A 15,196-nucleotide genomic window follows, 5' to 3' on the forward strand; every position below is an offset into this window, starting at 1 on the left:
CTTAAAAGTTTAGATATTTGGGGAATTCGGGTATCAAATCAGTTATATTTAGAAAAAAAATTAAGGTTAGAGCAGAATAAATTGACTACCATAAAGTCAAAAAAATCTTTGCTTTCCGTGTATTATCTGGAAACAAAATTATTAAAATTTATAAAATCTGTATAAACTACCTGTTGTTTTGTATGGGTGTAAATCTTTGTCACTTATAGGGACAGGCGTGGATTAATGGTTTTTGAGAACAGAGTACTCGGGACAGGGAACAAAATTTGGACGCATATTTTGTAAGGGATTGACCTTGAACTTTTTTCCTGAGAGATCCCCCACCACACGGAGAATATAGTCGATGGAATTTGTTTCTGGAGCTTGGATGTGTCACGAGCATATGACAAACTCAATTACGAATAACTTTTCTCTTTTCCAAAAAAAAAAAAAAAAAAGATTAATTGACCAAGAAAGTCTGGAATTGTTTATTTTAAAAAAAATAAATATTATAAATTTTATAATTTCAGTAATATTTGCGAGAATAATTCTGAAATAAATCGTATTATTTTTCAACATGAAAAAGGATAATTCCAGTCAAATTTCAGTTTTTGTACTACGCTAATAATAATAATAATAATTCCGTGACACTGACAGTTGCCATGAACAATTTGTTTCATCGCTTCTGATAATAATTTTGTCGTGATTTCTGTGCATTACAGCAAATCTCGCGTACGGGCATAGTCGGAGCCAGTCTGAAAGATTAGTCCTGCTCTCTATTTTCACATCTGGAGAAGCTGCATAACTCTTTTCTTGGACAAGAGATGTCTCTGGTTGTGAGATGCACAGAGCGCAGGCTGGTAGGCGTCTCGGCGCCTGTGTTTTGACGTCGGGGTTGTTGGATCTGGTCGGGTGGGTAAAGAATATGAAACGCTAGATCCGTTTTGGGGGAGTGCCGGCCGGACGCCTGTGCCTGCTGTTAACCGGGCCGTGGGTGTGTCAGGATCCCGTTAAGAGCGTCTCTCGCTCCGACTGCTGGAACTAATCATGCCCGATCTAACATATATTGGACTGTCCAGGTAGTGTTTAAAGTGACGGAAACTGGCAACCTCTGGAACTGCCATGGATACCGCGGTATGTGGCCAAGGTATGTAAATGACGTAAGAATTTTCGTCTCACATTTACATTTCTATTATTAGAGGCTAGTGAATGTGCGGGTTATCTCAGCGTTTTCATGGAACCGGATTAAATTCTACTCGATTACACCATAAATTCTACAGGGCAATATGAAGGTTACGATATAAATTAAAATAGACGAAACATAAATTAAGTTACATTTTTTTTTGTGAGGTCTTAAGAAATGTCGATTTCTAACCTATATTTTTTTTCGGATGTTATTTAAAGTAATATTAAGCCGTTTTGACTTCATCCGGCTAAGTAGTGGATACACCATTCGATGAAAGGATTGGCCAACGTGCACGTGAAGTTGACACACACACACACACACACACACACAGACACACCAGAGCCACGCCCAAATCAATACTTTCTGTTCACGTGACCACATTATATCATTCTGCCAACCGCTTTCCGTAACCCCCCGTTTCGGACGTCAGCGGAAAATTTGCTAGGGACTCAATATACGAATTAAATAATTCAATTCATGTCTGGTGCAAATTTCAAAGTGCACGTGGCTATTGTGTGGGGTATTATGGAAGATCACTATGTTTGGAATCTAAATAATTAATATATCAATAAGATAATAGCAGATAGTTACATCTGAAGGATGTACGAAATCAGTTACTCGCTGAGAAACCACGTATAATTGTCAAATTCATAACAACCGTCTCACTTCTCTGATTGGTTCGTTTAGTCTATGTGTTAAAAGTGGAAGTTAGTTACACACAGAAGCATTCGTTTACATTTCTTTTCGTTGAGTAGAAACCTGGACCTAAAATAAAATATAATGAACGATAATAATATTTTAGGAAATATTATATCTTGCAGACAATTAACTGGATATCAGGTTGGTTTGTGTTGGCTTCCATCTTGAGGGTATAAATACACTGAAGATTAAGGCGATATGTTCATCCGAAATTTTGGTAATCTCCCATAAGATTATATGGTGTAATAAAAAAGTCTGTTAGTTCACTTCCGTGAAAAATTTTGCTGTCATGTGGACTTTCTTTTAGATAAATTACACTTTTATTATAAAATCACATATTTTTTTGTTAATTTCTGTATGATTCAAATTATTAGATTTCTGAATGTCCCAGATAATTTAATAACAACATTAAATGATCCTTTAAAGCTAAAGCTCGAGCCTTAAGTAATATTTAAAAATTAAGTCCGTACCGCGAAGAAAACACAACACTTTACCATTACGAAGATCAAATAGTTAACGTTGATTAATGAAATAATCGCTGTTTGCAGTGAGAATCTTACGAAATTGATGGATTATGGAATATAGAATGTAGTAGGAACGGATCTGAATAAATTTCAGCGGAAATACTTGAAAGAAATAGATTATCTGGTATATACAAATGCGTAGATAAAGAAACGATACGCGAGTTCATATTGTGACAGCTGAATATGAATAGAAATTTATAGGTTTTGAGGAGAAAATTGTCCGTTTTGCATACAAGAAGTGATTGGCATGTCAGACGATCACTGTATTCGATGTACTCACGCCTTGTCACATTAATTCTGAAGAGTGTTTTGCGGGAAAGCATGAACAAGGCGAAGTCAGACTTCTATTAACTTTACAACGTAGTCTCTTATGTATATCGATTTTATTTTACTTAAAACATCAATAAACTTAAAGATATAAATTAAACTTTTATGTTAGAACTACGCTGAGTGGGTTGAAATTGAAAACGGTGACGAAATGGGAGGGAAATTTAGCACGTGTGGGGGATATTTCGAAATGCTTATCAAAGTTCAGAAGGAAAGTCTCAGGAGAAGAGAGAATTTTTTGCGAGAATTAGGACGAACCTATCAAAATAGACGTTAGAAAAGATTCAAACGAAGTTGATCAGGAGTTTCCTGATGTGGGTTCTTGAGAACACTGCATTGAACATTCTACTTCCAGAAAACTAATGGATTATATTTTATCAACTGAAGTGTCAGCCTCTGAGGAACTGTGGTGCATGGAGTATTATTTGTATATTACATAATTCAAATTTAAGATCTGGAAACAATTATTCCTCCAAATCAAATTTTAGAAATTACCATACAAGATGGCTTGTCTCCTGGGTTTTAGCGTCGTGTAGTCTGGTATAAGTTTACATACATGGTAAACTTCTACCAGACTACAGGGCACAACAACCCAGAATACAGCCATCTTCAGACTCACCGCCTTGGAAAAGTAAAATCCTACAAAGCGTAAAAGTTTCTGTATTTCCGAAGTACAATACACAATTTCTAACAGTCTAATATTCGATATCATTAATGGGTAAATGCTATGCAATTATACGACACGTTTGGTAAGACATATAAGATCAATACGGACATAATGGTAGCAGGGATTAGAAAGGAGAGGCGGGAGTCGCAGCCTCCTGTGTTTAGTAATCTCATCGAGTGAGATATCATGTCCTCACGACTGCAAATAAGAAGATGATTTCTTTCTGGGTTAGTTTACCAACGTTTCAGATGATTACTCCTTCCATCGACAATCTACAAGACATTTTCATTACAGCGTATTTCCAGGTTATATAGAGCAGTGGTATTCAACCTGGGGTACGCGAAGACATCTTAGGGGATACGTGAAATTTAAAAATATATATTATTTTATGATAAACACTGAATAATCAGTAATGTAATTTATTTAATTTATTTTAGATGTAGATTATATACTATATATAACTTGAATTATACACCAACAACTTTTTGGGGGTATAAAGTTGAAGAGAAATTATATCTGGGGGTACGTGAAGACATCTTAGGGGGTACGTGAAATTTAAAAAAAATATTATTTTATGATAAACACTGAATAATCAGTAATGTAATTTATTTAATTTATTTTAGATGTAGATTATATACTATATATAACTTGAATTATACACCAACAACTTTGGGGGTACAAAGTTGAAGAGAAATTATATCTGGGGGTACGCGAACAAAAAAGTTTCAATACCACTGATATACAGTAATGAGACGCGTCCCTATGAAGACATTTCAGTTCGTAGCAAAATAATTACTGTTAACAAAGACAGTAATTAAGGCACAGGTGGAAATAACCAGTTACGTAGCAAATACAGTAACATAATCAATAAATTTTCACCGTAGCTGATTTCTACAAGCTCACATAAAGTCACAAAGCGACCGCACACAACTGCGTTAATATGATACGGTATCTGACAAACAAGACCACAAAAGCTGAGCTGTTACGTCCTTTGTAGCTTCGTGACAGATGTTTGTCTACACTCGGCACTGCTGTTTCTATTTGTGAAGATAATGGAAGTTTCCGGTAGGCGTCAAATGAATAAAACGCTTTTCAGTGGCGTCGGAGAGAGATTGTTCCGGTAGAAGCCAGATAAATTGCACCAATCGACAGAATTTTATGAAGCATATCGGATATTTGTTCCTTCTATACGCTATTATCTTCGTGGTTAGGGAATAAAACTATTAATAAGATAGTGTAGTTGCGTCATATTGTGACTTATTAAATTAAAATTAATTATTTGGTTATTCCGTCAAATCACAATGTATTTAAAATAAGAATAATTAAAATAATTAAAATATCATACTGTGTTCCATATCGAATAATCGATTTACAATTGGAACAGTTACAACATGTTTCGGTTTTATTAAACCATCATCAGTAATAAACCTTGATCGGATACGGTAATACTTCTGGATTACCTCCAGACACAACTGCGTTGTCTACTATTTCATCTCTGACCGATGTAAACATAAAAACCATCACTTCAAACAATAAAGTTGATCCATTATATGAAAATATCTGGACACGACCTCCAAAAAACTACACTACGAAAAATTGTAATTGAGTTTTAAATTTAATATAATTTTACATCTGATGATGGTTTAATAAAACGGAAACATGTTGTAACTGTTCTAATTGTAAATCGATTATTCGATATGGAACACAGAATGATATTCTAATTATTTTAATTATCTTATTTTAAATACATTGTGATTTGACGGAATAATCAAATAATTAATTTTAATAAAACTATTGTTTATATGAAAGTAGTTACACGGGGTGTAATTTCCCTTATAGAAAAATGCTTCTTGTCTGTCAAAAATTTTGTTATTTAATTGAATCTTAGATGCTGTCAAATCTACTGAGATACAGGTTTAAGTATTTGTTCGCCGATTTCAGATTACGTCACAATGTGTTACAGTACACATGTTCAGAAAAGGAAATAGGTTAACTATCACGGATGAAGAAGTTCATTCTTCAAAGAAATGTTTGACTAATTTATTAGTCTTGAGAATTTTAACGTTATTTACTTGGCGGTTGTAATAAATTATAAGAAGAGTTATAATTAATCATCATTAGCATTTACGACGTGTGGTTATAACGCTTTGTATAACGAATAATTATTCGTGTTTTTTCCGTCTAATCACAATTGTATATAAATAAAATTTATACATAAGATATTAAAATATCATTCACATATTTGGTACATCTTTTTGCTACATGTTTCGGTTACATTGAACCATCTTCAGGTGTAAAGTTAAAAGTTAAAAAATTATAATCTTATAAACTAAAACTTAATTACTGTTGTTGTGTAACTTCTGATGATGTTTACTTCCAAATTCATTGGAGTGAGGGTATATTTTGAAGTGATAGTGGTTCAACATTGGCTTGTAACGTAAATAACTTTTAACTTTACACCTGAAGATGGTTCAATGTAACCGAAACATGTAGTAAAAAGATGTACCAAATATGTAAATGATATTTTAATATCTTATGTATAAATTTTATTTATATACAATTGTGATTAGACGGAAAAAAACACGAATAATTAAATTTTAATTCACAATATGGCGCAATTATATCAACTTATAACGAATATCAATGATATTTTATTATCTTAATTATAAGAAATTTTAAATATTGTGATAAGACGGATTAAAATAAATAATTATAACGAATAATGTTAAAATGTACTTGCAAAAACCCTGTTGTCTTAAATAACGCTAATTTTCTGAATGTAAAGACCTATAAAGCTGTATTTTCGTGTTAATTTTCAATTAGGAAAGGCATGACTGGTTGATTTATTTCAAAGGCATAATTCTATATTAAAATTGCCAGTAATAACACCGTGGAACATCGCCCTTCTTGGGAACCTAATAATAGTTCTTATACTCGAAAAAAACACCAAAATTTCTGGTAAACCCTCCAATGGACAATATCTTTAACCAGATTAATCTCGGGTGCATTTTCTTAAACTATTACTTTAAAATTAATTTTTGTTTCAATCCCTACTCATTCTTTGTTTGTTTGTTTTTTGTTTCGTGTTTCCGACTAAAATTTTTACGAATATCTCATGTTTCCCAAGCGAACTACATGCTGTACCTTACTTGATCGCTGTATTAATATTTGAAATCTGCAAGGCCCCTTCCTCTGAATTATTCTAAAATTTTAAGGGAGAAATTTATGAGCAGGTTTTTTTTTTTTCAGGTACAAAATTTTATCTCGTGAATTAAGAATTGAATTTTGAAAATAAAAAAAAATTGTGTATTTGTGGCTGTTTTATCATTTTATATAAAAGAAAAGCTGTACAATGAGGGTTGGCTACATAAAAATCAATATATCACTTCCGGAGAAATGGGTAATTAGCAAGTCAATCGGAATGGAACGTGTCTGCTCTCTGCCCTCTTGTCGTGTTAGGGGTGGCCGGTAACTTGTACTCAGTGCCGACAAACCAAAATATCCACGAGAGCAGTTCTCCACAATTTACAACCTCTAATTCTCCTTCTGAAGAAACTATTTATAAAAAAAATTACCTATAAAATAAGATGTATCAGAGAGCGTCATTTAAAACGCAACCCTGTTACAACATTTATAAGCGAGATTTCAGGTTTTCACGGATGTCTTGTGCGTTGTTACGCACTGTAGTTTGGTAGAAGTTTACCGACGTTTCAGAGTTACTTGCTGCCTCAATCATGGCTCTCAAAGAATTTGTAGATACTTTTAGAATGTTTTTCCATACTAAATTTCAAGCGCGTTGCGTTTGTCGGTTATTTATGAACTCTAAAAACGAAAACTGTACCTTGTTCTTTTACCACGTTTTAACTTTCAATTTTAGCCACGCACGGATTCAACAGAACTGGATATATTCCAAAGATCTGTCTCTCTAGTACCGACTCTCACCAGAGTCTTTTACTGAAGGACTTTAGTCTTGATCCTTAAGACACTGAAAACCTTTTTGGAAATGCTAAGGCTCGTCTTTAAACTATACGAAAGTGTGGAATATCTCCACATTTCGTTTTCACCCAGAAAATTTTCACCTTTTCGCGGCAACTTAGCTGCCAGTGAGATTTATAATGGGCCTAATGTTAACAGGTTTGACAAACTATTTGCTAGAAAGTTCTGTTATGTTTGCATCTTGTGTGTATTGTCTTTGTTTTTTGTTCTCTGTAATCCATTTTCTCGTATTGTCTCTGTAATTATCTGGTGCAATTGTTGAGTTAGCACGTTAAAATAAATAACTGAATTATTACGGATCTATTGTTACTGTATCGATAACAGTGTACAATGTTGCCAACTTTCATATGCTTGTTGCATCCCTGTCTCTCTTCTAGGTACAAAACACATTTTAATAATGAACGCTCTTACGCGTGTTTAAATTTAAACGTTACTTAATTTTCCACGCAAAGTAAGCAGAGTAGGCATTCAACTGTTAATAATGAAATCATAAAACTATAAATGTTTAGTCTTTATCTCACTGAAGAGCTAATTAGAGCATAAATTTTCACGAGAACAGTCTCAGTTCAAACTTACTAATGCAGAAATAATCTACAGAGACAAGACCATGGCAGGATTTTTCGCCTTCTTTGGAATTGATCTCATAATTCTCTAAATTACTCATAATAACCCAAAATACAGCCATCTTAGGATACTGATTCCTTTTACACAATCGCAATGTATATTTTGTTATGTTCATTATATGTTTTACGTATTTCGTTCTGGGTTACTGTAACATTTAAAACGACATTGCTGAGCTTGAGTTTGTCAGAATTCGGGGGTCAAGACGGCATATGGAGGAAATATTCAACAATTCCTACATGTCAACATGAAATGATAAAAAAAGTATGATATTTAAAAAAAAATCATATGTAGACTCGTATAAATATCCAAATTGTTTTGGGGCGTCAGCGTGTTGAATTCGAGTTTACAGAAAAGTTAAGGAAAACTTCAGAAGAATATTTATGTCGATTGAACGACTTGAATTATATAAGCAACTTAAACAAATCCAGATGTGAAGATCTGTAAATGTCTTCCTTCCAGAAATAACAATTTACGTCCTGGTTTTCGTAATACGTAAAAATAACTATCGATTGTATTACTGAGTTTTCGATATAACATCGATGGGAGAAATCGACTGGTCCACCCATAACTTCTTTGCTTCTGTGCTTAAATTTTAAACACCCGGATGTATATGTCTTATTTTAGTCTATTTATAATCACTGGAGAACGTTTTAGTTTTCAATAGTTAAAACACTACGGCTTCCAGAAATAGTACTAATAATTATAACTCTAAATTTACGTTAATATAAATTAAATTTTATTTGTAAAGATTGTCTTTGCAAATAATATTTCAAGCAGTTAGATACATTAGAAATTTTGTAGTATTTGAGGTTTTCAAGGCGGTGAGTTTGAAGCTTTCTGGTTTGTTGAGTCTGGTAGAAGTTTACCGAAGGTTCTGAAATGTCGGTAAACTTCTACCAGACGCAACAAACCAGAAGGCAGTCATCTTCATCATTAGTTTTAAAGTTAGGTTTTAGATTTAAAACTGGATAAATGCATCAAAACTTGTACTGGGAATTGTATCCACGTAAATTACGGAACTCTTATAAATGTGTGATGAATCAACCGTCTTTTGTTTACATATGTGTACATACGGGGATAAAAATCCTTTGCTTATTCAAAATTGGTCATTCTATTTTTATCTTTTTCGCAATTGAATAAATTGTTATTTGCTTCAAGAATGTCGTTGCGAATGTAAACTTTCTTATATCCCTTTACATTTAATACACCAAACATTGCTTCTTATTATTTTCTAGATCAATAATATCTTTCTTCGTTTCCATTTCTAACACGAAAACAAGAATTATTGGCAGCATGCATTGTTTTATTACGATATGAAAACGCGGGGCAGCGAAAATTCACATAAACTTCTGTCTTTAATTCTGTAAGATTTTACATTTTACAAATTTAATCGTCTTGGTTTACCGGGTTACCCCAAGTACTGACAAACCTAACCTAACATTCTTAACAGACGACTTATCTCGGTATTTATAATATAACATATCAAATTAATTTAAATAAATCCATTTAATGTTCAGTATCCCCCATAAATCCATCTATAGAATTTAATGAAAATAATAATAATTAATCGCTTTTTTATTAAAATATAAGGGTACATTATTAACACTTCCTCTAACACGACACTTCACTTTGGTGTGTCATGATTCATCAGTGACTGGTGCCTGTTTTAGAATAAGTGATGCGTCGTCTTCGATGTTCAAACTGAATAATAATAACCTACCTTACAGAACACCAGCCAAGCAAACGCCAGCTCAAAAACTGGCAATAATCTCCAACACTCAGTTCCATGAAATATTCGCGAGTCATAACATACGAAGCAAGCCACATTAGATGTTATTCTAATTCGTCATAATACTCCAGTTTAATCCAATAAACCATTAGTCCCGACTAGACTTTGTTCCCGCACATTGAAGCAAATTATTTAAATTCCTATGTTAAAAATTAGAAACTTTATAGTAATCAAAGAAAATTAATTACACAATGCCAATAAAATATCTATACTATACAGGGTGATTAAAAGTTCTACTGAAATATTTAAAGGGGTTGTTTGGGAAATGATTGGTAACAGAAAGTGTTTATAAAGGTCATTGAGATACGACACCGTCTCAAGTTTTACTCTTATGTCGCTTTGTATTATTTTGATCGTTTGTTGGGGGCTCCGAGATGAAATTTTTTTAAAAGTATAGACAGATGAAGAGTATTTATCAGACTTTGAAAGTAGCAACAACAAAAATACGATAAATAGATTTATATTTTTTCCCCCGAACGAATGAATAAAGACAAATTGGAATGTGTTTGTGGTTCCAGTGACTTGGTATCGACAGTTATCTTCAGAATGTCTCAGAATCTAGCTGAACCGATACAACCATGTCAGTATTATTGATGACAACTAAAGTGGTGAGGCTGGAATTAAAATCTTCGCATTACTTTGTTAAACAACGCGGTTGAGAGGCAAGTTAGACGTATGTCACAAGGTTGTCGAAGACCAATCCGATTTATACACTCTAGAATTTAAATATTAACAGGGTCATTACAGGAAAAATTATTATTCTTCCGTATTACGCGTTCTTCACGCTTGGACGTGAGGGAAAAATACCTTATCGGTGAGATTTAAGGCTCTCACAGTGGCGAGTATGAAAATCACCGTGATGATGGAAGCTTTAAACACCTCTGAAACGTCGGTAAACTTCTACCAGGCTTCAAGGCCCAACAATCCGTCAGATAGCTACCTGCAACATAATTTATGTTGCGAAATACTCGTTTGCAGGGGCTCAGAGAAAAACATGAAAAATCTCATGTCAAATTAGCCGATCTCTGGGCGTATATATGAACCCTGTACTTTTGATAAAAAAACACTTTTCGTCGTAGTCAGAATCCTGGAGAATTGTGTGCGAGATCTTTTCATGTCAAGCAAGAAACAGTGTCGACCAAGAGTAGAGGAAGACGAATGTCTATAAATATCTGCCTTCGGTCGTTGTTCCATGAAAAAGTTTTCTGCCCGCATTCTGAATGGCTGTCGTGAGATTGTGTAAAAAAAAAACATGGCGATAAAGCTCGACTCCTAATGGGCACAGTGTCTTTTCCATAACGAGCTACCTAGAAATGGTACATAAAGTAAGAGACTTCGTGATGAAACTTCGTTGCAACTCGCCATCATTTACACAACTTCTGTGAAGTATCAAATCACATTTGTCCCATAAATGGTGAGTCCCTTTTGTAGACAGTGTACCATTATGAAGTATACAGATCGCTGTCTTCTGGCTAGCCGGATTTAAATAATTACGCCAAAGATTTCTAGACAGGTTTTTGACGTAAATACGTCTATAAGGAACGGTCATTCGGCGAAAAAGTGTAACGAAAATGTGTAAGATGCGATAACAATGGTTACCTAGGGAACGTCGTCTTTAATCGGCATTGTTGTTACCTATGAAACGTTTCCTAGGTAACCATTGTTATCGTATCTTACACTTTTTCGCCGAATGACCCTTCCTTATAGACGTATTTACGTAAAAAAAAAGTTCTAAAATCCACAAGCAATTTAAAATTTTCAGACCTAATCAGTTTTATATTGATATCGACAGATATTTTCATATATTTCAACGATATCATAACCAAATTCCTGATTCCATGACAGCCGGAAGGACAATTTTGCTGTCTTAATACAGCACTGCTTCCTGATAATTACAAATCAATAAAATTCTTACCCATCGCTTGCAAGTCGTGTTCTTAAATTATTCCTACATCGCTATGTCGCCAGTACGAAAATAATCGGGTAATTAATGAGAAGTAACGTTATTGATGTAATATATTGTAAGAGATTGGTGAGTAACCAGGACTGTGCAGTTGGTATTATACAAAATTCTCCGAAAACGACTCCTTCATAAAAGCTCAATATATATTTCACTAAATTCCATTTAATTACATCCGCGAAGCATTGCCTTAAATACCCACTGCCTTACAGAAACAGATAATACCCGTCCTCATGATCAGTTTAAAAAATTAAAAAACCAAAACCAAAAACTACTATAAGGTGTGAGAAAAGCGATTGAAAGAATAAGTTTTCTAAACAAGTCATACAACCCTGAAGATGGATGGAATAGTTTCCTCGAAGACTTTTAAAAGTACATGTTCCATAAAATTATATCCAAACATCACACGATTCCATTTTTATCTACCCAAGTAATGTCTTGTTTCTTTAATGTAGTATTGAGGTTATGAAGCTCGTAGATTTGACCATTGTATCCGAAAATAACACCACATTTTATAATTATCTTGAATAACACACTTAAAATTTCAGTGAATAATCTATAAACGCGTAAACTAGCTTTAATTATTTTATTAAGTTTCTACAAAATAAACAGCTTTCTCTGTTTGAATATTTCTATTCTTAAATTAACTTCGTAGCAACTGACAAAATGGCTTTACCATAAAAAGCGATGAATCAAAAGGTAACTTTAAGTCGATCGCTTTGAATGGAAGGTGGAGCCTACTTGTAGTGTGAGACAGAAAATCTGTCACAGACCACGATGTCTGCTCAAGTAATGCCAAGGTCACAACCACAGTCCACTGCTTTCCAACGGATTCAAGTTTCTGTTATTAAACAAGCGAGACCGGAATAAATAATATCGTTTGTTTGGATCAAATGATACCGGATACCCTGAAAGAGATGATCGTAATTTTTCCACAGAACCCCCATGGCAAATTCGTACATAATATCTCAAATTATGACACTACTTCTTAGTGATAGGCTTACCTAAACCTAACTCAAAACGCAACCTAATCCAATGAAAATTATCACAATCAAACTGAAACGAATCCAAAATAACAGACCCGCATAGGATCAAACCCTCCACAGCTTTAGGACTTCCAAATAACCTTCCAGGACTTCTCCAGCAATTCTCAATGACAAAAAAATTTCCGTATAACGTTTCCAGGACTCTCCGACACTACTCTAGGACTTTTCCAGGATATCTCCGGGAATTTTCCTGGATATCTCCAGGATTATCTAGGTTATCCCCACGACCACCTGATGAACACGATAGAAATTCTCCAGAACACAACCTAACCCATCGTAAAACAACAACTTTACGTAACCTACCTTTAAGCTATTCATAAATTACTGAAGGACACTTTCAAGACAAATATTAAATCGAAAGCTTAACATTTCAGAAAATGACATATAATTAACATAAAAGTAAATAAAGATGGAATTCTTTGTGTGTGCCATTAACAGTGCTATGCTAAAAATGTAATGTGCTTGTCGGCTGTAAAATCGCTCTTTAGTCCGGGCTGGGATTACAAGTTCAGTCACCCTGTCAAAACATACTCAACAAGGGGGAATGACCCATTGCATTAAACCTGTTATGAAATATCAATACTGACCTCGTTTCCGTTACATCAAATTCTAGACGAAGTCGCTCACACTAAACTCAGAATCGAACTATGTACTTCAGTGGCTCACCTTCCTTTGCAGCCGAAGTGTTTCTGCTGCCAACATACATTTTTGAAATTTGTCATCCTGCATGCTGGAACAAAACGTAATACATATTACTCATTTATATGTATTATATATTTTTATTAATCTTTAATAAATATACGGGAGACTAACCTAAAACGACATAACTGAGTAAAATTATACCCCTGTGTTACTGGCAAATGCAAACCTGGAATTATTTTACGTTTCGCACCTTACGTTTGTCACGTTGGTACTCAACTCCAGTGAAAGATGGCGTGCTGACAGAGCGCGGTTTTCAAGATTTGTGTAAAAGTGTATGTTTTTTTTTGGCGTTTCTCTTACAGTTTAATAAGAACATTTGCAGTCTAAGATTTGTGATCAGGTTTTTGAAATTGATAACCAATTAGGACTTTTTAAGTAAACCATAATTAACATAGTTGCTTCGATTAGTTTTTTCTTGTTTTTAGATTATAGTTTGTAAGACAAGTGCAGCCAACTTTGAGTTAATGAGAAACACCAGTTTTGTGTGTGAATTCTGTACACAGACATAATAGCATAGCGTTAAGAAAAATGCCCGTAGGGAAACTAGTTGCGTATGCAACAGACATTTTCTATACTAAAGCGTTACAGAAAGCTTGCAGTAATACATGCGGAGGTCAATGCCAATGTGTTAAACGGGTTTCTATTTATAGTACCGCATTTTAGGCCGTTCACTCGGCGTTTGCCTACTGTTTGCTTTTGCACGACGTGGTAGGACTGATTCTTGCACGTGCTGGTGCTGAATATTGACGATTGGGAAGAACGTAATTTCGCAGCTTTCGTAAATTTGATCTCAAAATTTAATTTATACATACGTCAAGGTACACGACCTTTTGATAGCTTCTGTTTGCTCAAAATTTGAATTATCTTACAGAAATCTGGGGCGGTTTGTTAGAAATAAAATAATTAACGATGGTAATTAAGGAAATGTTACATTGATCCAGTAGTTGATATGTAGTTATTATTGTATGGAATTAAGGCTGAAAATAAAATACATTGGTTACATTTAGGGAGTGATATTTATTAGTTACAAATTGGGAGGTATGGGTGGTTATTGGCTGTGGCGAATTAAAAAGTTATTTTCTGGAATTTATGTGGAGGGACTGATGAACAGCATGGTCATGAACATTTGGTCCAGTCTTTATTCTGAATGGATACTTTCAGTTTATGAACCACACACATTAAGGTATAATTAGGCTAACCTCTGTGGAATGTTCTGCGTTGAATATTATTTAGACACTGATGTTATTTCGAAAGTGGCATCTTGTCCTTACTTAACTTACCAGAATTAGTCTGGGGATACATTTTCTGATACTCCTGTTCTGAAAAAATCGACAATGGAGAATATCCTGTTTGGTGAACTGTTGATATAATATTGTTTTTGTATTTCTGATTTCAATGTAATTTATTTTTTGACAAACAAAACATGTGTCAGTAATGGGCTGCGCGTCTTTTGGACATTCTGTACACATTACATGAGCATTAGCTGGGACTGCTCGAGCAACCATGAGAAAGTTTAAGACAACTTCCTCGTGGACTGAGATTTCAGTTTTCATTAAGCTTGCAGCAAGATATAAAAATGTTGTGCTTAATAAACAAAAGAATAAAACTATTTACATTTTGTTCACTTCATTTCGCTTATGGTGTGTATAAAAATGTAAAACGCCTTCAGTTGTTTATGCAAAATATATTCATATGCC

At 34.1% G+C, this 15,196-nt stretch overlaps 2 protein-coding genes across 17 annotated transcripts in view; one reads left to right on the top strand and one right to left on the bottom strand.

The window, feature by feature from the left end:
* The window catches only part of LOC110839474 (DEP domain-containing protein 1A), a 104,218-nt gene extending 90,743 nt beyond the window's left edge, over positions 1-13,475 (bottom strand). Inside the window, exon 1 of the mRNA XM_022083683.2 lies at positions 13,385-13,475. The gene's annotated coding sequence lies outside the window, so the exon portion shown is untranslated. The remainder of the gene's footprint in view (positions 1-13,384) is intronic.
* Positions 1-15,196, top strand: part of Ca-alpha1D (Ca[2+]-channel protein alpha[[1]] subunit D) — an 88,325-nt gene that overhangs the window by 22,061 nt on the left and 51,068 nt on the right. For 3 of the 16 annotated variants that reach the window (XM_087354700.1, XM_087354705.1, XM_087354712.1), the window contains exon 1: positions 880-1,126. The exons of 2 other annotated variants lie outside the window; for them this stretch is intronic. In XM_087354700.1, the coding sequence (XP_087210826.1) occupies positions 1,102-1,126 (25 nt within the window). In that variant the 5' untranslated portion in view covers positions 880-1,101. Of the gene's footprint in view, positions 1-878; positions 1,127-14,225; positions 14,318-14,392; positions 14,412-15,196 lie in introns of those variants that run through there. 11 more of the 16 variants (XM_087354702.1, XM_087354704.1, XM_087354711.1 and 8 more) reach the window with 7 other exon arrangements.

This window comes from Zootermopsis nevadensis, unplaced genomic scaffold (assembly GCF_977971745.1).
Source record: "Zootermopsis nevadensis isolate Lab colony 2312 unplaced genomic scaffold, Znev_1.0 Znev_ptg000023l, whole genome shotgun sequence".
NCBI lineage: Eukaryota > Metazoa > Arthropoda > Insecta > Blattodea > Termopsidae > Zootermopsis > Zootermopsis nevadensis.